General features: G+C 52.8%; 1 protein-coding gene across 1 annotated transcript; it reads right to left on the reverse strand.

Annotated features, from left to right (window-relative positions):
- Nucleotides 1–1,775: 1,775 nt before the first annotated feature.
- Nucleotides 1,776–22,998, reverse strand: NPTXR (neuronal pentraxin receptor). The gene is given in 7 exon segments (XM_032493860.1): nucleotides 1,776–5,997; nucleotides 6,299–6,478; nucleotides 8,547–8,795; nucleotides 10,942–11,070; nucleotides 11,072–11,167; nucleotides 21,899–22,865; nucleotides 22,979–22,998. Coding segments are annotated over 7 exon segments (1,866 nt in total). The 3' UTR covers nucleotides 1,776–5,772.
- Nucleotides 22,999–23,919: the final 921 nt, after the last annotated feature.

Here is a 23,919-nt window from a genome sequence, read left to right on the forward strand (position 1 = left end):
AGTTCAGTGAATGTATTTTTCAGTTCTAGAATTTTCATTTGAGTATTTTTTATAGTTTACAGTTCTCGGTTGAAATTCTGTTTGTCATCTGAATTCTTAAAGATGTTAATCATAATTATTTTCAGGCCTGGGTCTTAAAACATCACTATATGACTCTCCTATAGAGATCTTTTTAAAATCAGACTTTGAATTTTGAGATAATTATAGATTCACATTAAGTTGTAAGAAACAATACAGAGAAATTCTATGTGCCCTTTATCTAGTTACCTCCAATGGTAACATCCTGCAAAACTGTAGTACAATATCACAACCAAGATGTTGACATTGATACAATATTATTGTTCCCTAAATTTCCCCAGTTTCACTTAAACTCGTGTGTGTGTGTGTGTGTGTGTGTGTGTGCGTGCGCGCATGTGTGTATGTTTATTTACTTCCATAGAATTTTATCATATGTGTAGATCTATTTGCTTTAAAATTGTTTTCCGTCTTGATTCTCAGTCACTCAGTTTTGTCTCCAGATATGTCTGACAATTTCTTATTGAATGCCAAACCTTGTGCAGCAAAAATATGTGAGTTTGAATGATGTTATCTTCCTCCAGAGAGAATTTACTTGCTGGAAAGGGAGGCACACCCCTTGGAGATCCCTGGTCATGAATTTAAAATGAGAGTCAAGACACATTAGAGCCCTGTGCTTTTCCACATCAGTGTTCAGCTCTGCAGGTGCTGGCATGAAGTAGGAGGACAGCGGGATTTAACCAAGGTTGGACAGAGCCAGCTGAGTGGGACAGAGGGACAGAGGGTGTTTGTAAGTAAATCAGTGCAAGAGAGGATAAACAAGGAGAATCTGCCTCCAGCTTAATTTTGCTCAGTGGTAAGTAATTAAAAGCAGTATTTTAAGACAAATCTGGATTCGTTCTGGAGTAGAATGAGGAAAGCACACAAGTTTTTCAGATTACTCAGTAGACTTCAAATATGGTTTTCCTCTTTGAAGTGCTGCTTCCAGCTATACCCCTTGGTCCTCATGGGGTAAACTCACTCTTGTTGGAAGTTTGGGAGGCTTTGGGAAAGTCTGAGAAGGACTGTTCTGCTGGTGTGACCCCTCCGACCTCTGACTGGCCCCCTGGCATTTCATAGGGACCATCTGAGGACATGGTCCAACTAAGAGCAATGACAATATTGATGGAGCAGGAGGGTGGAGGCTGTGCCCCTCAGATGGTGGGGACAGGGGACCAGATCAAGACCTCTTAGGGATGGGGTGGGCACTGGAGGGACAGATGGGGGTCATAAACCAGTTTAGAGGCCACATGAGTCAGAGGAATCCAGTTAGACCATGGGGAGGGGACATGGAATACAATAGGACCCCCCATTCCCCTCCCTCATCTCCCAGGACCCCAAGGGGAGCAACACTCTAAGGGTCCAGGCAAGCAATGTCTCAGGGAACAAGTCAGGGACCTGGTTGCCATAACTGGGGCAGGAGGTGGGGATGAGGTGTTAGGAATGAGGCCAAAGCCCAGTTATCAGAACTGGGACACTTTCCATGTGGGACCTGTGTTCTTTACATCCTTCCTGCATAAATCCTGGGGAGAGGGGTGTGTCTGCACCAGGACCTGGCAGAACCTGTCAGGTTGGGGGACACAGGTCAGGTTGGGTGAGGCTTTGGGGCACCAAGATGGCACCCTTTCTGTCTCTGCCTATCACCCTGCCCCAAGTAGCCACCTCATTCCTGCTTGACACCAAGGTAGCCCCACCCGTGCAAGAAGAGCCTCAGAGTAAACATCATGTTTATTTAACATTCAAATTTACAAAAACAAAAAGGTAACAAAAACCATGACATATATCACACACACACACACATACACACATACCCACATGTTGCATCTCATGTCACTTTATGTACAAAATCAGGCGAGGAGCTGGGGAGTGGGGTGGGTTGCCAGTAGGATGCACTAATTTCACAGTGTCCAACAGCTTGACATGCTCACTCACTGCTCAGCCTGGGCCCACGTGAGCCCTTCCCAACCCAGGAGGGTCAGGGGTCTGGGGGAGATGGGGCTTGGAGTGGCAGGCAGCTGAGACAAAGGGGGTGAAGAGAATGATTCCATCTCTGGGAGGGGGTCCCTTCCCCAGTTTGCTCAGGGCAAGGGTGCTGGGAAACATGTAAAAGGGGGGACCCAGTTTTGGGGGGAGTGGGGTCACTGTGTCATGGAGAGAGCACTGAATACAGAGTCAGAAAGCTGGGTTCAGGTCTCCCAGTGTGCAGGTTGGGTGACCTTGAAGGCTGCTCACCTTCCCTGGGCACTGACATCCTCATCTGTAAAACAAGGGCTTCAGAGACTTTCCTGCCCAAATCTGTGGTCCTAGGTCACGCACAATTGTGGCAAGGTGATCTGTCCCCTTGGGATGTTGACTGGGGGCACAATGTGCCACAAGGTGGGAAAATCTGGCAGATAAGAGCTGTGAAGCACCTGGCGCAGGGCTTGGCCCAAAGCAGGGGTCTGAGAAATATCAGCTTCCTCCCTTTCACAGCCTGGCACTCTTGGGAGACGTCCAGCTTGCCCTCCCCTTCAGCTCTCCTGGAAATTCCAGCCGGTGAGATAAGGGCTCAGGTGGGGCACACTGCACAGGGATGTGTTCCCCGAAGGGGCCAAGAACCCTACCACAGCCTCACCCAAGGTCCTGGGGCCAGCCCATCCCACACCTCCATTCCGCTCAAGTGGTGAACACGGTCAGGAGCAATGGATGACCAAACCTCACTCCACAGAGAGTGACACAGTGCCTGTCCCCTCTGGCTGAAGGGCGGGCCCTGGGTGATACCTGCCCTGGCTCTGTCACTTGCTGGCTGATTGACATGAGCAAGTTACTTAACCTCTCTGGGCCCCAGTTTCTTCACCTGTATAATGGGGCTAAGGACAGTCCTAGCTTAGACCTGTTGTGAGTATAAATGAGACGATGCCTGTAAGGTGCTGAGCATGGTGCCTGACACTTAAAAAGGATTTAACATACAGGGCTCCAGCCTTGTTTTTAGCCAGGAGACGCTTGAGGATGCAATGAACACCATTTCCCCTCTGTCTTCTTGGCTGTGCCTCGGAGCAGCTAAAGGTCAAAGCTGGAGTCCAAAGAGCAGGCATTCAGCAAAGGTAAGAAGGATGATCAGTAAATAAATGAGGGGTGGGGACTTTGGAGCATTCATCTTTCTGGAATGGAAATGGGGACCCAGGCAATTCACCAATGGCCCAGACTCAGAACCTACATCGGAATGGCTCTAATTTGTCTGTTTCCTCTGGAGGGCTGACCAGGGTGACTCAGCGCAGGTCAGATGTCTCATTACCATGACAAAGCATAAAGGACTCGGGATGGTGCATCTGGGTGGGCTCAAGTCATCAAATAAGTCCCCTCCTCTTTCCTAAGACTCTTTCTTTTCCCCAGGTCTCCACAAAAGCTGCTTCCTTAAAAACAATAACAGAAACCCAATAAAGCCCAGTGTCCCCAAAATCTAAGTTCCAAATTCTGCCATCACCCCAGCAACAGTGTATGTCATTATAAGACGCTTGACCCAGCACTGGGGCTGATGTCATTGGCTGTTACTGGGGCAACGTAGATCTCAGCAGGTTCTGGCTGAAGTACACCATTACTCCCTCTTCTAGGGGGAGTTGGGCTAGAGGTGCTGAATGGTCTATTTGTGCTCTTGAAATGGAAACAAGGATCTGGGGGCTGGAAGCAACAAGTCCTGGAAAGGCTCCATGGCCCTGGGCCCCACTGCCTATAGCTCTTGCATCATGCCTCAGGCTAAGTGGATGTGGGAGCAGAGACAGGGAACCAAAGAGGGAGGCAAGTGGCACCAGTGCCCATCTGACTCAGGTAGCCAACAGCTTCCCAGACACTTGGTCGATGACCGCCAGGTGGAGAGGCACCTGAGTTCTCAGCTCTCTGTTCCTGCCAGAGTGCCCAGGGATCACATCTCTCTTCCCCCTACCTTCTGGGGGTGGAGGATGGGAATGCGAAGATGTTTGTGTGTTTCATAAAGGAAGGTGGTCCAGTGGTCATGTTAGAAAGCATTCTGATTTCTCAAATGTCCATCCTCTTACGTGTAGGCTGAATTCAAAGACTCTCACAGGCAGGCAGTATGGTGTCGGGGAAAGAGCACTGGGTCCTAGTCCTGGCTCTGCTCCGTTGTGCTGTGTGATCCTGTGTAAGTCACTTGCCTTCTCTGAGCTCTTTTCCATCTGTACAAGCAAGAGGTCAGACTGGCTGGCTTTTTTTCAGCTCTGATATTTCTCCCTCTCTCAGGGGAGCTGGTAAGGACTCAAGCATAGGGACCAGGAAGCCACCAGCCCTTTGAGATAGTTTCAGATAGGCAAGGAGCCAGGCTGGGAGGATCCAGAGGGGGCTGAATTTTACAATCTGCATATAAGGTTCTGCCTTGCCCCTTGCCCTTGCCCCTGCCTCTTTGGAGCCAGCTTCTGACCCTGAGCTATGCCTAGCCAGATCCCATCTGCTGCCCAGTCCCAGGACCTGCCCTTGCTATGCCCCTTGGTCCCTAGGCAGGTTCTCAGGCTTGCCCCACCCTATCTACCTGAATCACAGACCATCTTACTTTTAATCTAGAGAGCTCTCATCAGCAATGTCCAAAACAAAGGCCTCAGCTCACAAATGAGGAAGGCCAGCCAAGAGAGGGCAGGGTCTTACAGAAGACTGCGTAACAACTTAGTGGTAGGGCTGACTAGGAACCGAGGGCTCCTCCTTCTCATCCAGAGCTCTGCAAACCACTCCATGTGCCTCCCTGCGCTCTTAGCTTCTTCCTTCCTCCCCAAAGGCTGCAGGGCCATGCAGAGTGGGTAGGTATTGTGGCTCTCCCAGAGCCTGCGTTCCCTGGGGCACTGTGTCTCTGCCTCATGCTGTTCCCATCCCAGGCTGAAGTGGCCCAGGCCTTGTCCTGGTCCCAGAGGGGAAGAGGTGACTGTGCCAGGGTCACAGCTGTGGGTGGGCACAAGGGGTGACTATGGCCCTTTGGCCTTCCAGGAACTTGGTCCCTAACCCTCCAGGCTGGAGCTGGGAAGGGAATGTCCTGGAGATTGAGGTGAGGCTGGGCCAGGCATGGATCCAACATTCAAACCACTGCACACACAGAAACAAGGAAAGAGGAGGAAGAGAGAGGGGGCAGGTGGGGGTGGGGGAAGAGGTTCCATCAAGATCCCACTGCCCTTGACTGGCAGCTGGTGGAAAGAAGGGAGGAGGGGTGAGTCCGAGTCTCCTGTGGTTCTGTCGTTCCCTCCCAGCTGGGGGGCAGCTCCACAGCCTGTTATGACCCTGAAGGGGAAGGGGCCAGGCCTGTTGCATGGGGGACAGGGGGAGCAGATAATCATCCTTACCACTGGGTGGGCCCCTCTCCCTCCTCCATACGCACACTCATGGTGGAGTGCTGCTGAGATCAGTGGAATCAGTTGTGGGGTAGGAAGGGGGTAAGAGAAGGCTCCACTGTAATGCCAGCAGGGTGGGAAGAGCTGTGGACACCCCCTGCCAGGACCTGGACTCACCCCAGGCTTGACCTGTTGACTTGAGCTGCTTGTCCCTATCCAAGTGGCATCAGGGGACAGCCATCACAGGGCAGGGCATCCTGGAGGTATAGGTACAGGTGGGGGAAACGGGAGGCATGGCCAGGAGTGGGGCAGGAAAGGAGGCCAGTGTGTGGGTAGGCTGAGGAGGGAAGGTGCCTCTGCCCCAGAAGGTCCCCAAATTGGCAGGCAAGGGAGGGGTCCTGGACAAGGCGGCCCTTCATGCTTTGGCCCTCCCCTTGCAGACATCGAAAGTGGCCTTCGTGGCACCCCCAAAGGCCTCCACTAGCTTGTCTTCCCAGGGAAGGATGTTGCCCAGCAGCGGCCCTGTACAGTTGGCAATACCCAGGACCTGGGCAGGTGTCAGGGTGTGGTCCCACAGGTTAAACTGGGCAATGTCACCCACGAAGGCCTGGGTGGCATCAAACCGGCCACCGAGGGTATCCTGGACCAAAAGAGCAGAGAGAAAGAAGAGAGACATGGAGTGAGGGAGCAGAAAACACCAGCAGGCACTCAGGAAGTCCAGCCCCTGTCCCTGCTGAAGTCCCGCCCACCAGGTTCTAGTCCCGCCCCTGGGCAGCTCACTGCTCTCTCTGGGTCTCACTCAGTCTGCCCATCTGCACAATATAGCTGGGTCAGACTGGGCGCTCACACTGCTGTACTTTCTGGGACCCTCCATCTCAGGGGCCCTGGGTGGGTGGGATATCTACTTGGGTCCCAAGCCCTGATATCACCCTAAGACTTACCTGCTCCTGACCCAGGATAAGGATCCCATGAGGCTTGATGGGGTGCCAGGCGGCCAGGTTCTCACCAGAGCCTTGCAGCTCCCCGTCCTGGTAGGCAAACCACAGGCCATCCCTTGTGGTCCAGGCAATGCAGATATGGTGCCAGCCATTGTCCTTCAGGCTCAGGGGCAGCTGGGCCACCTAGAAACAGGTCCCGAAGCCCCAGGTCAGAGGTGCCACATGGCCCAAGGCTAGAGCAGTGGGGTGGGGGATGGTGAGACTAGTGTCCCTCCTTCCAGGGACTGACCTAAGGCCTTACCCTCCCCTTCTTCCCATCCCAGTGTCTTTCAACCAGTCTTTCTTCTTTCCCTGTAATGTATAATCAGGGAGCTTCACTCAGATCACAAGGGACTATTTGGTGTTGGTTTTCAGTCATTTCCAGGTAGTTTATTCACTCTCTAACAGGCCTGTAAGGTCATGCAGGATGGGAGCTGTATCCCATAAGCCTATCTTCACCTGAACACCTTACACAGTGTCCAGAACACAGCTGGGCTCAAGAACTACTGGCAGTAGTAGAACAAGCCTTGGACTTGGAGGCTGGGCACTACCAACCAACCCCTGTGGGACCTTGGGGTGGCTGCTCTTTCCTCCCTGGCCTTAGTCTCCTCACCTGTAAAGTTAGGGGGTTGAGCAAAGGATGGCAAATATGCAGCCAACTCTGCCTCCTCCTCCATCCAAGGCAGACATGGCTAATCAATCATGAGCCTAGACTCACCCTCGGAACCTTTCTCATCACAGTGCTCTGGGAAGACACTGCTGATTGATTAGAGTTGGCCTGTGAAATGAAAGGTACTTGGTGCCCGTGGATTTGGGGCTCCCGAAGGGCTCTTTCATCTCCTAAGTTCTCTGAGATCACAATTTAATGCAACATTCTCTGAGTCCTACTTGGTGCCAGCCCTAGTTCTGGACACTGGGGATATGGATCTGGTCCTAATCATAAAAAGAGCTGAGTCCGCACAGGAGGAAAGGACTTCAGGGACAATATTACAAGGCAGAATAATAGGGGCCGTTTGGGAGGTACAGAGGCTGTGAAGGCCCAGAAGAAGGGGGGCGGTGTGGGAATGGACGTGGAGTCTAGACACATTTGGTAATACAATGGACTCTGACCATTCCGCTGCAAGGCAAACCAAGTTGGGGCAGGAGAGGGCAGAGCAGAAGCAGAGCCGTAGAGGCTGGAATAAAAGGGGAACTGTGAGTAGCTTGTGAGGCTGGCGCTCAAAAGGCCCCAGAATTTCCAGGACTTGGGCTGCCCTGTGCCCTGTCCAGGGTGCTGAATTTTTTCTATTAGAACTGAGCGCTGACCTTGGGCAGATCTAAGGATGGCAGCTGGAGACTGTATGAGCAGAACACGATAGCAGGATCTAGATGTCATCCACCTACCCCGGACATCTGAGAACCTACTGGGCCACAAGAGAAATTCACTGTCCCCGGGCCCATCTCCTTCCTCCTCTTCCAGGACACTCATGAACCCTGAGCAGGATTCTGCTGGGTGTCAACCACTCCTAGCAGCTCTATGTGGCTATGGGCTGGTCATGAGTGGGTACAATATGTGGTATCTGCATTTCTATGGAGTCTCAAAAGACCACCATGCCTGCAAGACCCAAAGCAATGTGGCAGGCAGGGAGAACTGTTTGGGGGGATGGGGTGATAGTCTAAGGTCACACAGTAGATAAGTGGCTGAACTAGGACTCCAATCCAGCATTCAGGCCCAGAGCCTGACCATAGCACCATCCGACTCTCCACCTGAGGGGTGGGGCTGGCTGCAGGGGAGGTGAAGGGGTGAGGAGGCCACCAATAGTCACCCCCCTCTGCTCCTTCCCCAGGTAGGTCCTTGAACCTCATTCCTTCTCTCTTTGTCCAGGAAAATGAGCAGAGCCCTGGAGACATACACTTCCAGCCTTGCTCCTATAGCTGGATCGCTAGGGAAGTGTCTTAATCTCTGTGAGCTTCACATGCTTCTCTGTAAATGGGACACCAGTGTTATAGCCTCTCTTGGACACAAAACTCCTCTTCAGCCCACCCCAGGTCTGGCTTGTCTTTGAATTCCCAGAACCCAGCTTGACACACACTAGGCATTTCATGTGTGCTGATTTTACTGAGCAGGAGGATGGAAAGGGCCCACGTGTTTGGGGCCCAGTGCAGTGCAGGTGGTCCTGGAAGGGTACCCCTTGCCCCTCCATCCCTCCTGCTGTGCCCAGCCCCCACTCACCTTGTCATTGATCAGCAGCTCCATGGGGTCATGGCCGGCCTCCAGCAACACAATCTCATTGGCCTGCCCAGGCACCGAGTAGGAGAAAGGGGTGCCCTGGCCAGTGCCTTCCGACTTGGATCGCAGCCACATGCAGACGGTGAAGGCATAGAGCTCAGGCAGTGCCTTCCGCACGCGGGCGTACATGTAGTTGTTGCGGATGGGTATGCTGACCTTGAAGGCATCTGGGGGACTATATGCCGAAGACCCTGAGGGGGATGAACAAGGCAGACATGGTGGGGGTCAGTGGACACATGAGGGTGGGCAGGGCATACTCCAGAGTGAGGGCTACTAGTCCTTGGACACCTGCTATGTGCCAGATGCCTTCATCACCTTTTCTACCCTTTCTGTGTTGAGGGTGTGGCTAAAGCTCAAGGGGTCTGGACCTGAGGCATCCTGGGTTCAAATCCTGCCTCTACCACTTCCCAGCCATGTGACCTTCAACAAGCTCAACTTAACCTCTCTGGGCTTCGGTTTCCTCAGTAAAATGGGGTAATAACATTTCTTCCCTCCCAGGGTTGTGTGAGGGTTGAAGGGGACAAACTATTTAAAGGGCCTGGCTCCTACTAAGTGCTCAACAAACGTTAGCTACTGCTGTTACCGTTAGAGTTCTTAGGTCTATTTATTTAACAGGCACTACACAGGGGCTTTCTAGGTGGCAGAAACTGTTTTAAGTGCTTTTACATCCTTTATTGCATTCATTCGTTTCTGTTATTTATTTATTTATTTATTTATTTATTTATTTATTTATTTATTTATTTATTTATTTATTTGCATTTATTCTTGTAATAAGCCTATGAGGCAGACACTAGTATAATCCTCATTTTACAGATGAGGAAACCTTGGCCCAGAGAGATCAAGTAACCTTCTCAAGGCCGCACAGCTAGTAAGTGGCAGAGCTGGGATTTGAATAAGACAATCTCGAGACTCCTTGATCTCCAAGGTGTATCCGGCTCAGAGTTTCAGGGATTCTATGTCTTGAATATCAGAGGGCTTTCTGTGGCAGGTAGACTGGGGAGTCACCGCCCCCAAGGAGAGAGGATAACACCCACCACCCACACCTCCCTCAGCAAGTGGCTGAGGACTGGGGATAGGAGGCTGGGGCTGAGAATGGTGGACCCAGGGTTCTCAGGTCTGGTAGGGGTTTAGGGTCAAAGCTATTGTGATGCATCATGGTGAAGAGGAAGGGGCTCAGTATCTGCCTCTTTAAACCCATTTCATCAGTGAGGAAGCTGAGTCCCAAGAAGAAAGGGATACAGCTTGCCCACGGGCACATAGATATCCTGCCTCATTGCCTCACTCCTCTCTGTCCTGCGGTCTCTTGAGGGGGCATTTCCGCTAATCCCTTAGGAGGCTCAGTGTAGAGGGACCAGTGGCAGGACTGGGTAGGGATGAGTTTGCCTTTCTTGACCCTGTGCTCCAACCAGCATGCTGGCCCTGGAACCCACCAGGCCATGCCTTCTCTTTAGCTGTGCCCCTGCTGTAACCCCTCTACTCCAGAATTCACTCTCCTCTGCTTTCAAGAACTAGCTAGAGGCCCACCTCCTCCAGGAAGCCTCCTGGATTTCCTTCTCCTTAACTCCTCTCCCGCATCTAAGTCAATCCCAGCTAACTGCTCATGGTTTCCCTTGGTAGCTCCAACTTGTCTATAAGCTTTTGAGGGTGGTCTTCACAAAGTTTAAAAGACGAAAGGTCCCTGAGAGCTCGTGAGTCCTAAATTCCCCATTTTTCAGATGAGGAAAATGAGGCCTGGGGAAAGGAAGTAAACTTCCAAAGTCACAGAGCAAGCCAGTAACGGCTGTGGAATGAGGAGGCAGGTCCCCTGATGCACATACCTGTACACTGTCCATTACGGCATGTTTCTCTGACTTCCAGCGGTGCCAGGCCCAGGTGATAAACAAATGACAAAATTCTGACATTTAAGGTGTTATTGTGGGAGTAGTTAAATGCATGGACTTTGAAGTCAGACCTGGTTTAAGGTCTAGATCCACTCCTTACTGACTGTGTGACCTTGGGCAAGCCACTTAACCCCTCTGGGCCTTATTTTCCTCATCTGTGAAATGGGGATAACAGTACCATCACTATATGGTTTCTGAAGATTAAACCAGCTGATGTGGTAAGTACTTAGCCCACTCCCAGAACATTATAAGTGCCAGAAAATGCTTCAAAAATCATGATAACGATATCCCCCAATTATTCTCTCTCTCGTGTTTCACAGCCTCCTCTTCACCATCCCATCTAGCTTTAGCCTTTCGAGAGCATGAAAATGTTTTTTGAGTGAATCTGCCACCCTGAGGACCTGTCTAAGGACCAAGGCCTCGCCTGCCATGCCCTCTGAGGGGCCCAGGACCCACCAGTGCTCCAGTTCAGCTATGCGGTCCTGCAGGGCATCCAGCTCCTTCTCCACCTCCTGCCGCTGCTGCTGGCTGCTGTGACTGAGGGCCACGCGCTCCTTCTCCAGTGCCAGCACCTTGGCCAGCAGCTGGTCCCTCCAGCTCGTCCATCTTGGAGTGCAGGGCTGTGGGCACCGCGGGTGCAGGGGCTGGGGCTGCTGTGTAGTTCACCCGGGCCGGAAGCTCCTGCTGCTCACAAGGCAGAGAAAGGGGGACGCGAGGTCACTCAGAGGGAGGAAGGAGAGACAAAGGGCCCAGAGATGCCCACCACTCCTGCTGAGTGGGCCACCTTTATCACCCACAGTGTCCTATGTGAGAGGTCACAGCCTCCCAGCCGTGCAAACACCTGCTTGGCCGCCCAGGCTGGGATGGAGGCCAGGTGACGTGGGCGGGGCATGGGCTGAAGAGCAGCTCAGTACACCTGGCCACACCCCTGTTACACTGACCTTTGCTACCCACTATCCAGAGGGCTCCTTGTAGCTCTCCAGGTGCCTCCGAATCCAGACTCTGGTGCTGACTAAACACAAAGCCTCAGTTTCCCCTTCTGTAAGATAGGGACAACTGGGCCCACTCTGTCCATCCACAGGACAGATGTAAGGACAGAGAGTGGAAGTAACAGGCCCTCATGCACTATAAAAGCAGAATGCAAACTATGAGGCTTGAATACCTCAGTTGATGGGGGACTCGCTACCTCCAGAATCTTCCCTCGGCCACTGATGGCTCATGGAGCAACAGGGCCAGACACCCACTGCCTCTGAGGTGGCTGGATTTGTAGGACACCTTGGGCTGAGGCAATTAGCTCATGGAGTGCCTCCCATGTCAGCGCTGGAAGGGCTGGAGCTGGATCTCCTCGGCCCCAGCACTGATCCAGCCTCACTTTCCCTCCTTCCTCTGGGCTGAGCTGGGCATGAGGGACAAACACTCGAATGAGAATGTGCTGGGCCCACCCTCGGCATTTTCCATGTATTTACTCGTGAATCCTTGTTTTGGTTGGTGCTCTTAGTGTCCCCATTTCACAGATGGGGAGACTGAGGTAGAGGGCTTTTGAATTTTCTACAATGACGAAGCTGGGCAAAGCTGACACCTCTCTCAAGCAAAGCGTCCCCCTCCCTCAGAGGGAGAAAGACCTGCCAGGAAGGAACAGGACGTCAAGTGCTATTCACACAGACGCCGTTGCGAGGAGATACCGCGCAGGCCGAGGGAGGTGGGCGCACAAGCTGTTCTTTTGTCAGAGCCGCCAGCTCTGCCACTGACAGGAAGGCCAGAGAGGAGGTGGGCTCACTGCGTGGCCCCCTCCCCACCCCGATGTCTGAATCAGAACATGAGTCCCCCCACTTTCCCATCTGTTGCGGGCGAAGGCTGTGTCGCGTGGGCTCCAGACTGATGCCAAGTGGGCCCCTAGCCCAAGATGGTGGGGCGATGATGATGCCATCACCCCATGCAGGTCCTGATGAGGAAGGAAAATGGGGGCTCAGAACCCACACCAGGAGTGCTGAGCATCTGGGTGGGGTTTGGTGTAAGTATATGGGGCCTGGAGCCAGAGCCCAGGGCTCTGGTCCAGCTCAGCACTAATGGGTCAGGCTCATTAGCACTCAGGAATAAGATGCTAAGAACCGCAGCTGTCTTCATCTTCACACACTGCGTGCCAGGCCCCGCCCTCTGGCAGCACTGTGCAAACATTCCACAACCCCTCCCAACAACCTGGGGAAGTAAGGAGGCCCACTTTACAGATGAAAGAGCAGAGGCTCAGAGAGGTGAAGTCATCTGCCCAAGGTCACACAGCTTCAAAATGTCAGCCGGGACCCCCAGCCCAGCCCCTTCTGATTCCAGCACATGTTCCCATTCTTTAGCCCTACCCTGACGGTCTGGGTCTCAGTTTGTTGGTCTGCCAAGTAGGCAGAGGGCTAGCTGCCCGGCCTGCCTTGAGGGGCAGCAGAAGAGGTTCTAGTGGCCATCAGAAGGCTGAGAGGGTCTGGCAGGCTGTGTCAGACCGCGGTGTGGGGCAGCTTCACAGAGGGGCCTGGCTGGGAGGGACCTGACTATGCGGGGTGGCTCTCAGGCTGCGAGGGCATGGGGAAGACCCAACCACCTTGTCCCCAGATGATGCCTGCTCCTTTCCTTTGGGGAGCAAAGGGCAGGTGCTGGATTTCAGAGTTAAGGTCCTACCCTCTACAGCTCATCCCCACCCAGGACAGCACAGGGCCCAGCTCCACGGGCAACAGGGCAGGGTGGAAAAGGGCAGGCTTGGTGGCAGCGGTGTGGGTCAGGCCTCCTACCCCTGACATCTGCTTATCCCTCAAGTCCTAAGTGAGTCTGCCTGGACTCACAGTTTGGCTCCAGCAGCCCAGTGACCTCGTTATGTAAAGCTGCTGTGCCTCAGTTTTCCCGTCAACAAAAAGGGTACAATAATAATATCTCATAGCACTGTAGGGAAATGAAATAAGTTAATAGATAGAATGCCCTTAGAACTGGCACATGATATGCTATGTGTCAGTTATTATTATTATTATTATTATTATTATTATTATTATTATTATTATTATTATTATTATTATTTTATTATTACTAATATTACTTAAACATCTCTTGAAAAGATCTACTCATTTTCATCTCCAACTATAAACCTTTGTGTTTAATCATTATATTGAGAAAAAAAGCTAGTTACAAAAGAACAGTTAGATATCATTTATATAAAGCTGCAAAGATTCAAAATGAGATCGTGTATTTACAAAAGCATGAAGAAATGCACAGAGAGATAAATACAAATTCAGGACGGAGGGGACCCTCTCCTGGGGATGGGAGTGGGGAGTCTCTGAGGGGCATCAGCTGGTTGCAACCATTCTAGTTCTTGAGCCTGGGTGGGGGCTTGAATGGTCATCTTTGTGCCTTTGTGTGTGTGTAAGGTACTTCACAATGATTTTCTTTAAAAAAAAAAAAAGCAGGGAAAAAAGTCCAAGAGCAGAGTCTCTGAGGGTAGCATCTAATCCTGAATCTTAACTGTAGCCTCACTCAGCTCCTTTGTCCCCCCACGGCCACTCCAGTCCAGGCCATGGTCATGAGTCACCTCGTTCCTACTCAGGCCCTTCACACAGCAGCCAGAGGCAGCCACCTAATTGCAAACCCAACTATGTTGCTTAAAATCTTTCAATACTCCCTTCTCCCACCAATAAGCTCCCTGCCCCTCTAATCTCAACCCTTACTATGTACCTTCAGAGGCTACACTTCATTCCGACTGAAAGTCTCCAGCTGCTCTCTGCTCCCTCTCACCCTAGGGCCTTGGCACATGCTGTTCCTTCTGCCAAGAACACTCTTCCTGCCCCCACCCCACCTCCTCTGGCCAATGGCTCCGAACCCTCCAGATGGCAGCTTTCCTGATGCCTAAGCTAAGATGCTCTGAAGGGAGAGGGGAAGACGGCATCTCTGGAGGGACTGCAAATCCTCATTCACTCACTCATTCATTCATTCATTTATTCACCCGTCAGCAGGTACTGTGGTAATATGATACTGTGGGCACAGACAAGACTCTCAGGTCAGACAGACCTGCATGATCCCCAGGCTCCCCACCAACTGGATCTGTGGCCCTAGGCAAGCTGCTCAACCCCTTTGACCGTCAGTTTCCTCAACTATAAAATGGGGATAATTATAGTGTCTATATCTTGGGATACAAGTAATGACAAAATGAAAAACATAGGTAAAGCCTGGCATATAATAATGGCCAATAAACAGTCAAAGCCACTATTATGACTTGCTGTTATTGAGAGGCAGGAGAGCATAATGAGTAGTGACCGCAGGTGTGGGCCCTGGAGCCAGACTGCCCCAGACTGAAATCCCAGCTGTGTGCCTTGGCCAATGTTCTTAACCTCTCTGAGCCTCAGTTTTCTCATCTGTGCAATGGGGAGAGTAACAGCCCATGGTTCTCATGGGGCTAAATTGTAGGGCCCTTAGAACAGGCTGGCACAGAGGGCACGCTCAACCCTGCGGCCTCTTACCTAGTGCTAGGCGCTGCGGCTCCAGAGGTGAATAAGGGCCGTGCCTGCCAGCAGCAGGTGATCTCAGCTGGTGGGGGGTGGGAGAGGCAGACGGCCCTGGGACAGCCATGACACCTGCCACCCATGAGACGCTCTCTGTGGGGCGGGGCCGGGGCAGGGACATGGTGAGTCAGGGAAGGCCCCTCAGAGGGGCTTTCCTGCTCTGCCTTCTTCTCCAGGAGCCGGCCCAGTGGGCTGCTCTGTCTCCATGTAACTCAGCAGGGAAAGGGCAGGAGACCAAGTGGCAGAGGCCAGACTGATCTTTGTCCTGGTTCCCCAGGGCCAATTTGGAGCTGGAATGAAAAGATGAGAAATAAACCTCTGTGCACTGAGGGCGCCAAGTCAGGGTGGTCATTGTGCAGGGTGGGGAGGAGGCTGGGAGGAGGGGAGACAGCTCTCGGAGGGTCTGTTCCATACACCCTCCTGGGCTCTGAGGCCTCAGAGTAAGTGACAAGACCCCAACCCCAGGCCCCCCTTTCCTCTCCCTTCAAGTACTGCCTGTTAAGCTGCTGTGTTGAGAAGGCCACAGAATTCCCTCTTAGGCCCTGCCTGCCCACACACCTCTGGGCCCTGGCCAAAAATCTGCCACAAAGACTGAGGACTCCTCTCCCCAGCCTGTTTTCATAGAAAATCCTGGCAATGATCTTGGTTCAGCTTCTGACGTGCTGTGTAGCCTTGGGTAAGCCACTCAGCCTCTCTGAGCCTCAGCTTCCCCTGGGGTCAATCAAGGGCTATTCAGGGGCATCTAAGTGCTTCCACCTCAGGTTGGCTGCCTCAATCCCTGCCCCAAGTTCAGCAGGGATCGTGTGCCCAACTGTCCTAGGAAAACCCAATGGCATTCTCACACAGTGAGGAGTGCCAGCCCTGACCTTGTTCCACCTCCTATGGGTGAGGACTTCACAAAATGGCCAATAAGCATAAGAAAAGGTGCTCTACATCATGAGTCATTGGAGAAATACAAATTAAAACCACAGTGAGTCCACTACACACCCACCAGAATGAGAAGCATCTTTAAAATGACCATACCAAGGTTGACAAGCTTCACATGCAAGTGGGCGTGCAAATGCTTACCGCCACTTTGGAAAAGCACTTGGCAGAACCTCCTAATGCTAAATATATGCCTCTTCTAGGACCCAAGCATCCCACTCCTGGGGAGACATCCAGGAGAAATGAGGGCTTCCACCCAAAGATATCAAAAGAATGTTCATGGTGACTTTATTTGTAATAACCCCAAACCAGAAACAACCCACATGTCCATCCATAGAAGAATGGGTAAATAAATTAAGGTATCTTCACACACTGAAACACTACGCAGCACTGAAAAATAACAAACCACCCACACACACCACGATCAAATGTCAGACAATGTTGAACGAGAACACCGAACATGAAGCGAGCAGCTTGTCTGAGTCCATCTGAGTGAAGTTCAAACCCAGGCAAAATTGATCTATGGTGACGCAAACCAGAATAGTGATACCTTTGGGGAAGTATGGACTTTGGGCTCACAGAAGAGTCTTCTGGGATGCTGATTCTTATCCAAGTGATGCTTTAATATGTACATCCATATGTAAAATTTCACTGAGCTGTACACTTAAGATTTGTGTCTTTTATAAGGAAGAGATGTGACCTGTGTTACATATCTTGAATGTAAGCTACACCTAAAAAAATTAAAAAGTCCCACAGGCAAGGCCCTGCCTTCTGCCCAAGCAACTCCTGCCAGGCTTGGAACAGCAGGATGGTTCTCCTCTCCCAGAGGCCTCCAGGGCACAGGATGGCAGAGCAAGAAGGGTCCTCTGGGCATCCTGCCCACCCTCCCATTTGACAGATGGGGAAACTGAGGATCAGAGAGAATAAGGAATTTTATGAGATCACAGTGAGCAGGTGGCAGAGCTGGGGTTTAAAACACGTTATCTTGCTAGAACGAAGTTTCCACACTGGCAGGAATAGGGATGACGGGCTTCTCATTGTGGGTCCCCCACATGGAAATGGGGGAAGGCCAGTCACAGGGAGAGGGGCCATCAGGGGTCTGAAGGTGGCTGAAGGGCACTAGGTTCCACACCCTCCAACAAAAGGCTGATGGGCAGACCCTCTCTCATCGCATTCTGCCGGCCCCTTTCATGGCCAAAGAGGCAGGGTCAGGGAAGCCAGCTCCACAGAGCAGAAGCTTCCAAGATGGGCAGCAATGTAAGAGAAACATAAAAGCAACCAACAGACTTTAGAAAAGGCACCAAGAGATTCTCTAAGTCACTGTTTATCTGCAGACTTCCCTGAGGAGCTAGAGGTCTCAGAGAGTGTGGACAGGAGCTTGGGGGCTGCACACACATGAAGCCCCCTCCCCTCCCCACACTGAATTCCTAATCAGGAAGCATCTGCCCAAGAACTCAGAATTTGGAGCCCAAAGGGCCCAGACCAAACCTAGACCCTGCTCCTACCCATTTTACAAATAAGAAAACTGAGGCCCAGAGAAGGAAAGTTACTACCCTAAAGTTACAGGCAAGAAGAACTCAACTTTATGCTACCCAGCCCTCCTATTTCAGAGAATATTTAGAGATACAAGGTGTTTAGGGCCTGCTGTCTCATTCTATGGCGGGGAAGCAGAAATCGGGGGTAGGGAGGGTGGATGGTGATTTGTCAGGCTCTGGTTCCTCCAGACTCCCTGAGCCTCCATTTCTTTATCTGCAAGATGGGAATGTGTCCAGCTAATTCATAGGGCTGAAGACTGAATAAACTAATACGTATGTAGTAAGTACCTAATAAATGTTACTTGTTGTTACGTACTGTTTTCAGCCTCCTGATTATCTTGCCAGCCAGCAGGACAAGCTTTTGAGGAGTGGCCCTCATCACTCTTGCTCTAGATGCTCTGAGGCAGAAATGGTTCAGGGCATTATCCAGCAAGAGGCACTTCCCTCACCTGCCTTTCTCACTCTCCTGAAGGTGTGTGAGTCTGACCCCTCCAGACGGATCTAGAGTTAATGATAAAGATCAAGGGTTCTGAAGCCAGACACTGACAGGGTCAAATCCAGGCTTCATTGCTGTGTGACCTTGGGACAGTTTCTTACCTCTCTGAATCTTGGTTTCTTCATCTGTAAAAGGGGGATAAAGTAGTACCTCCCTCATGGAGGTTTTCTCAGGATTAAATGAGATAATGTATAGTGCCTGAAACATGGTAAGTGCTAAGTGAGAGCTATAATTGTTATTAAGTCCAGAATCCTCTGCAACCATCATCACGGTGTTCCTTACCATGGCTCCCACCCCTGAGATTGGGGGAGGCAACCAGCTTGCCAGGTAGGATTAAGAATGTGGTTTACGTCAAAGAATTGCTGCTTAAATCAATCTTGAAATTTCATTTTACACATATATTAAATTACTGAAAAAAATGGAACACTGTAACATGCATACATGGCCAGTTGCCACATAAATGGTCCTTTTGGAAAGTGATTCTTGGCCACGGCCATAAAAAGTCAGTATCATATGCCCCAGTAATACCACTCCTGGGAATTCAGCCTAAAGAAATAATTCAACAGACTTAAAAAGAAACTATCTGCATGAAATTGATCCTGCAATGAGCAACTAGAAGAAAAAATAATTAGAAAAAAACCTACATCTCCAGCAACAGGAGAAAGTCAAAGGACTGATGGATGGTGGAGCCGGAGATGGATCCCAGGAAATTCTGGCCATCATTAAAACGGTAATTACCAGCAAGCCCAGCAACTCTGGAACAACAGCTACATATGGATAAGGGACCAAAAGGGGACTGCAAAAACGAATAAAATGGTGCAATTAAATACAATTCCCTATCACAAATCTTTTGACTTTTTTCAGTTAATAGCAACAACAATAACAACAAAAATAAAAACATGGAAGACAAATGGTTTCTCCTAATCCCTCAAATGTGACTCCAACTTGAGGCCTAGGGGAGAGGGTGGGCCGGGGGTCCTTTCCTCCCCTTTGGTAGTCAGCCCAGCAGGGTGGGGAAGGGGGTGATGCAGAGAGGTGGGCACGGGCAGGGGTGTGCTGAGATGTGCAGGGGTAGGGGTAGGAAGGGGACAGAGCATGATCAGGGAGGGCCCCTGGGAGGAGGTGGCCTCAGAGCAGACTCTTAAATGATGAGTATGGATATACTGAGGGTAATCTAGGCAGAAGAAGGAGGAGCTGGGAGACAGACCAGATCTGAAATGGCAGCCTACGGGGAGCTGAGGAGTTTTCACCATGGGGGAGTTCATGGTGGGCTTAAGGAAGATCCCTGGGACTGCCTGGAGGAGGAGGATGGATGGAGGGGTATGCCTGGATTGGTGCGAAGGAGACCACCCAGGAGGCTGTTGCCAGTAACCACAGAGAGATGAGGCCGACTTGAAAGAGGAGGGAGGGGGAAGAGCCGAGCATGGCTTCTCAGAGCACATGCGAGAAACAGGTTGATGGAGGACCTGAGTTCAGGTTGGGACATGATGATGGAAAGGGGCCGGTAGGACGTCCAGAGGGATGTAGGTACTCAGGAAGCAGTTGGATCTATTGGTCTGAAGTTTGGAGAGAAACCTGGGCTGGAGACGAAGCTGGTTTGAGGCACCACAGTGGAATAGTGTTGGAAGCCTCAGCGGGTGGCTGAGTTCACACAGGGAGGGTATGAGGAGGGCCAGGAAGGACTCACGTGTTAAAGGAGGAGGACCCCGAAAGGGGACAGAGAAGCAGAGAGGGAGGAGGGACAGGTGAGAGGTACCTACAAGCCAGGGGTAAGGAGATTTGTAGGAGGGAATGATCAACGGAATCAAATGTCAGAGAGGGTCCAGCAAGATCAAGCCTGAAATGTTCCTGTTCAATTTGTCAACAGTGGTGACATCACCACAAGCACTTTCAGTGTACCAAGGTGGGAGAGGGACTAGCGGTGAGAAAGTAGACCCTAAAAGCCTGGGGGCATCCTTTTGAGGCTTTTGGATGAGAGGGGAGAAGACAGTGGTTAAAGTGGTTAAAAGGTGATAGACAGTGATTAAAAGGTACATGGGGTCCAGCTGAGACCAGTAGTCTGACCCCACGGCTACTGGGCTCCAGACCCCAGCCCCTGCCCAACACGCCAAAGAGACTGGCTCTGGCTGCTGCCAGGCTCAGAAGGCAGACCTCGTAGGCAGGCAGCCCCTCGACATCCACTGCACTTCGAAAGCATAAGGGGTATGTATAGGGAAGACAGGACTCCCCCCACCTAGGAGGCTGAACTGGTGCCAAATCCCAGCCACCAGGATCCCCCAACCTCAGCAGGCTAACCGGAGGGGAGCCCACCCTGCCAAATGCACAGGTGCTGGGGGAACAGGTCCAGGGCAAGCCTAGCCTTGCCAGCCCCAGACGTGGGAGGAACCACAGGTGCCATCTGGGTGTAGGGGCAGGGGCTAGGGCAGGCAAGAGGAAGTTTATTAAAAACCAAATCTTTTTTTTTAACCTTAATAAAATCTACTTCCTAAAAGGAGGGTTTGTTCTCATTTTAATTTGGGGCTATTTAAAAAATTAGTAATACTATAGCTTAATGATAAAAATAGCAGTCACTCAAATTAATTGAGCATACCTCTGCCAGATACTGTTCTGGGCCCTTCACAAAGATGAACTCAATCCTTCTAATGCTCCAGTGAGGCAGGTGCTATTACTGTACCTGTTTTACAAGTGAGGAAACTGAGACTCCCCTTGACTATTGACTTTCAGCGTTTCCCTGATTATTTTCTTGCTCTCAGCTCTCATCTTAGAAACCCCCCAGAGCTGGAGTGGGAAAAGGGATGCTCCTGGCAGGCAAGACTCCAGACTTTCCTCCTGTCTCCATCACTCATTTTAGGAGGTCTCTGAGCCCCAGGTTTCTCACCTGTAAGGTGAGAGGGTCGGCTGTGAGAGCGGCCTGGCTGTGTTCTGATACACTGAGGGGATGGGTCCGACACCAGCACAGACTTTCTGGAGGGCCACTGAGCCATGGGCCTGGCCAACTTTTCAGTATCTCCTGTGCTGCTCAGCCAGGGATTTAACTGAGAGAGCTATGGAAAGAGAGGAGTCCTTGCCTTTCCTTCCTTCCAGCCTCTCTCCTCCCTTTGCCAGCTGCACTCATTTTAGGGGGAGGTAGCAAAGGGGGCAGCTGGTGTTTTGGCCTCTTTCTCCCCTTTCCTTCCACAGATCCAGTTTTGTTGCTAATCTCCTTCCCTGCAGTCTGGAAGCCATGGATGGCTTGGGTGGTCAGTGTCTCCAGGATGTCTGTCCTGTCTAGTCTGTCCAACTCCTCTTCCAGGTGGCCATAAATCAGTTCTCACAGGGGGATAGCGTTTTGGCAGCTTCAAAGGAGAAAAGACTGGCCCAGGATCACAGGACAACCAAGAGCTGAATCCCCCTGTCGGACCCAGCTTTGGCCTATGAGACACTCTGTTCCCTGCTCTTAAGCAGGAGAGGAGGACCCCAAGTCACTTGGACAGTGCTCCTATCTCCTGGCCATAGGGACTGAGTGTGGGGCTGGTGCTACTTTGGGGTGTCTGAAAGAAGCAAATAAAACGGACATTTAACGAGGTTCTAGTACGTGCCAAGCATTTTCAAGTACCTACATTTAATCAATCATCACTACAAGTGGACACTGTTATACCCATTTTACAGACTCGGAAACTGAGGCTTACAGAGGTGCCTGGAGGAAGAAGGATTGGGAGAGCGCCTTTCCTGCGCGCCCCTTGTGTGCCTTACTGGAATACTCCTCCCCTGGGAGGAAGGACCAACCACCCCCTTTGCACAGGACGAGAGGCTCAGAGACTCGCGGGAGTCTCCCCAGGGTCCCTTAGCCCGCGGTGGCGGCGGGACCCCGGACGCCCTCGAGCTGCCTCTCCCACCCTCAGCTGTCCCTCCTTCCCCGGCCGCCGCCCCCGACGGCGCGATTTGCCGCGCTCACCTCGATGCGGTCGATGCGGTCCCGGAGGGCGCGCACAGCGTCCTCCAGCTCGAGGATGAGAGCTGGTGAGTCCCAGGGCCCGTCGGCCATGGCGTCGCGGCGGGGCCCGGCGTCCTGGAGGCCGCGTGGCAGGCCGCTCTCGCAGCGGCTCAGCTTGCCCGTGAGCTCGCGGATGGTGTCCTGGTCCGCGCGGATGCGCGCCTCCTGCTGCAGCGCCGTCTGGCGCAGCTGCTCGGCCGTGCTCTGCAGCAGCAGCAGCTCCTCGCGCTCGCCCGGCGCCGCGTCCCCCTGCTCGGCCCCCGACGGGCAGGCGGCCGCCAGCGGCGTGCACAGGAAGCGGCTGAAGAGGGGCATCGGCGGCAGCGGGTGCGCGCTGGCCGCCGGCGCCCCGGGCAGCGCCGGGGGCCCGGCCGAGCCGCCCGCGCCGTGCAGCGCGCTCAGGCTGCGCTGCGGGCCCGGGGACGCGGCAGCGGCCGAGCCGGCTGAGGCGTTGTCGGCGCCGCCGGGCAGCGCCCGTGCCGGGCTGGCCGCCAGGGGCACGCTGGCGATGATGCAGATGACGGCACCGAGGAACGCCAGCATGCCCGCGGCCAGCAGCACGGCCAGGAACTTCAGCGTGAGGCGGGCGGCGGGGGCGCCCGAGGCCCCCGGCAGGCGCGGCGGCGGGGTCGGGGCGCAGGGCCCGGGCGCGCGGGGCCGAGTGGGGCCGGAACCGGAGCGCGAGCGGGAGGAGCCGGAGCCGGAGCTGTTGCCGCGGCCGCTGCTGCCGCCGCTCTGAGCCCGTGTGGCGCGAGGAGAAGACGGCGGGCGGAGGGGAGGGGGAGCGGGCGCGGCGGCACCGCCCCGCCGGCTCCCCCGGGCCGGCCCTGGCCCAGCCCCGCACCCGTTCCGTGCCGGGCGCGGAGTGGGGGCGCCGCCTGGGATGCGGCGAGGGGCGGGGGCGACGCCGACAGCCTTATCCCGCCGCCTTCACCAAGCAATGGGCGGCGACCCGGTGGCCCGGCGGCGGGGCTGTGCGACCCCTACTCAACCCTACCTGTGCTGTGACCCCCTCCCCGAACTCGTCATGGCGACAGCTACCTGGCCAGGAGCTTCTCCATGTCCGGCTTTGTGCTGAGGAAGCCACGAGCTGGGTGGCAATTAAGCCTCACCAAGGACATTGCTCACAATACAAATGGGGAAACTGAGGCCCACGTGGTCAGGCCGCTGCTTAAGGTCACGCGCCTAGTATGCACTGGAGCAGCATTTGAGCTCAGCAACAGCTGACTGGACCCAGACTGTGGATGGAGGGAACTAGAGATTTTTTTGGGGGGGGAACTAGAGATTTTGACCCAACCTCTAGTTATACTATGACCACCTGCCTGTCACTTTTCACCCCCAGCCTCCTGAAGGAGTAGAGATCATACCCTTTGCTCACCCCTATAAAAAAATATCTCAGAGGGTAGCAAAAGGGTTCCCTCCTCTGAACCCTTGGGCACACAGAACATCAAGAAGACCCCTCTCAGACTGTAGTCTGCATTAGCATGGCAAAACAGTGGTGGGCATGCAGGCACTGGCAGGAACCAGCAGGCAGGGAGTGGGCTACGGTGTGGGGGTGGTGGAGGAAACTTTCACTTTCCCGTGTCAAAAATGCCTATATATATTTTGTTGCAAATTAACTCTGCAATTAAAAACTTTTTAAAAATTCTACCATCTTTCACAATCCATCTCCATCTCCAATTTTCCGTGAGGCATTTCCTGATCAGCATGGGTTCCCAGGTCTCGAAGGCGGGGATGCAGGAGAGGAGCTGCGGCTGATGGGAGCACCCACCAAGGCCGCACCCAGGCTTGTCTCCCTTCCAAGCCTGCATTCTTGACTTGAAGGGAAGGCTCACATTGGGACTCTGGACCACCATGGCTGCCAAGTAGTCTCTGCATCGTGGTGGGGAGAGACCAGAACATGTCTCAGGAGGCAATAGTTCTTGGAGGCCCTTTCTGGCCGCTGGGACCCTCCCCAGTGGTCCATGGGGCACATGTGCTAC

This window comes from Camelus ferus, chromosome 12, assembly GCF_009834535.1.
Source record: "Camelus ferus isolate YT-003-E chromosome 12, BCGSAC_Cfer_1.0, whole genome shotgun sequence".
Taxonomy (NCBI): domain Eukaryota; kingdom Metazoa; phylum Chordata; class Mammalia; order Artiodactyla; family Camelidae; genus Camelus; species Camelus ferus.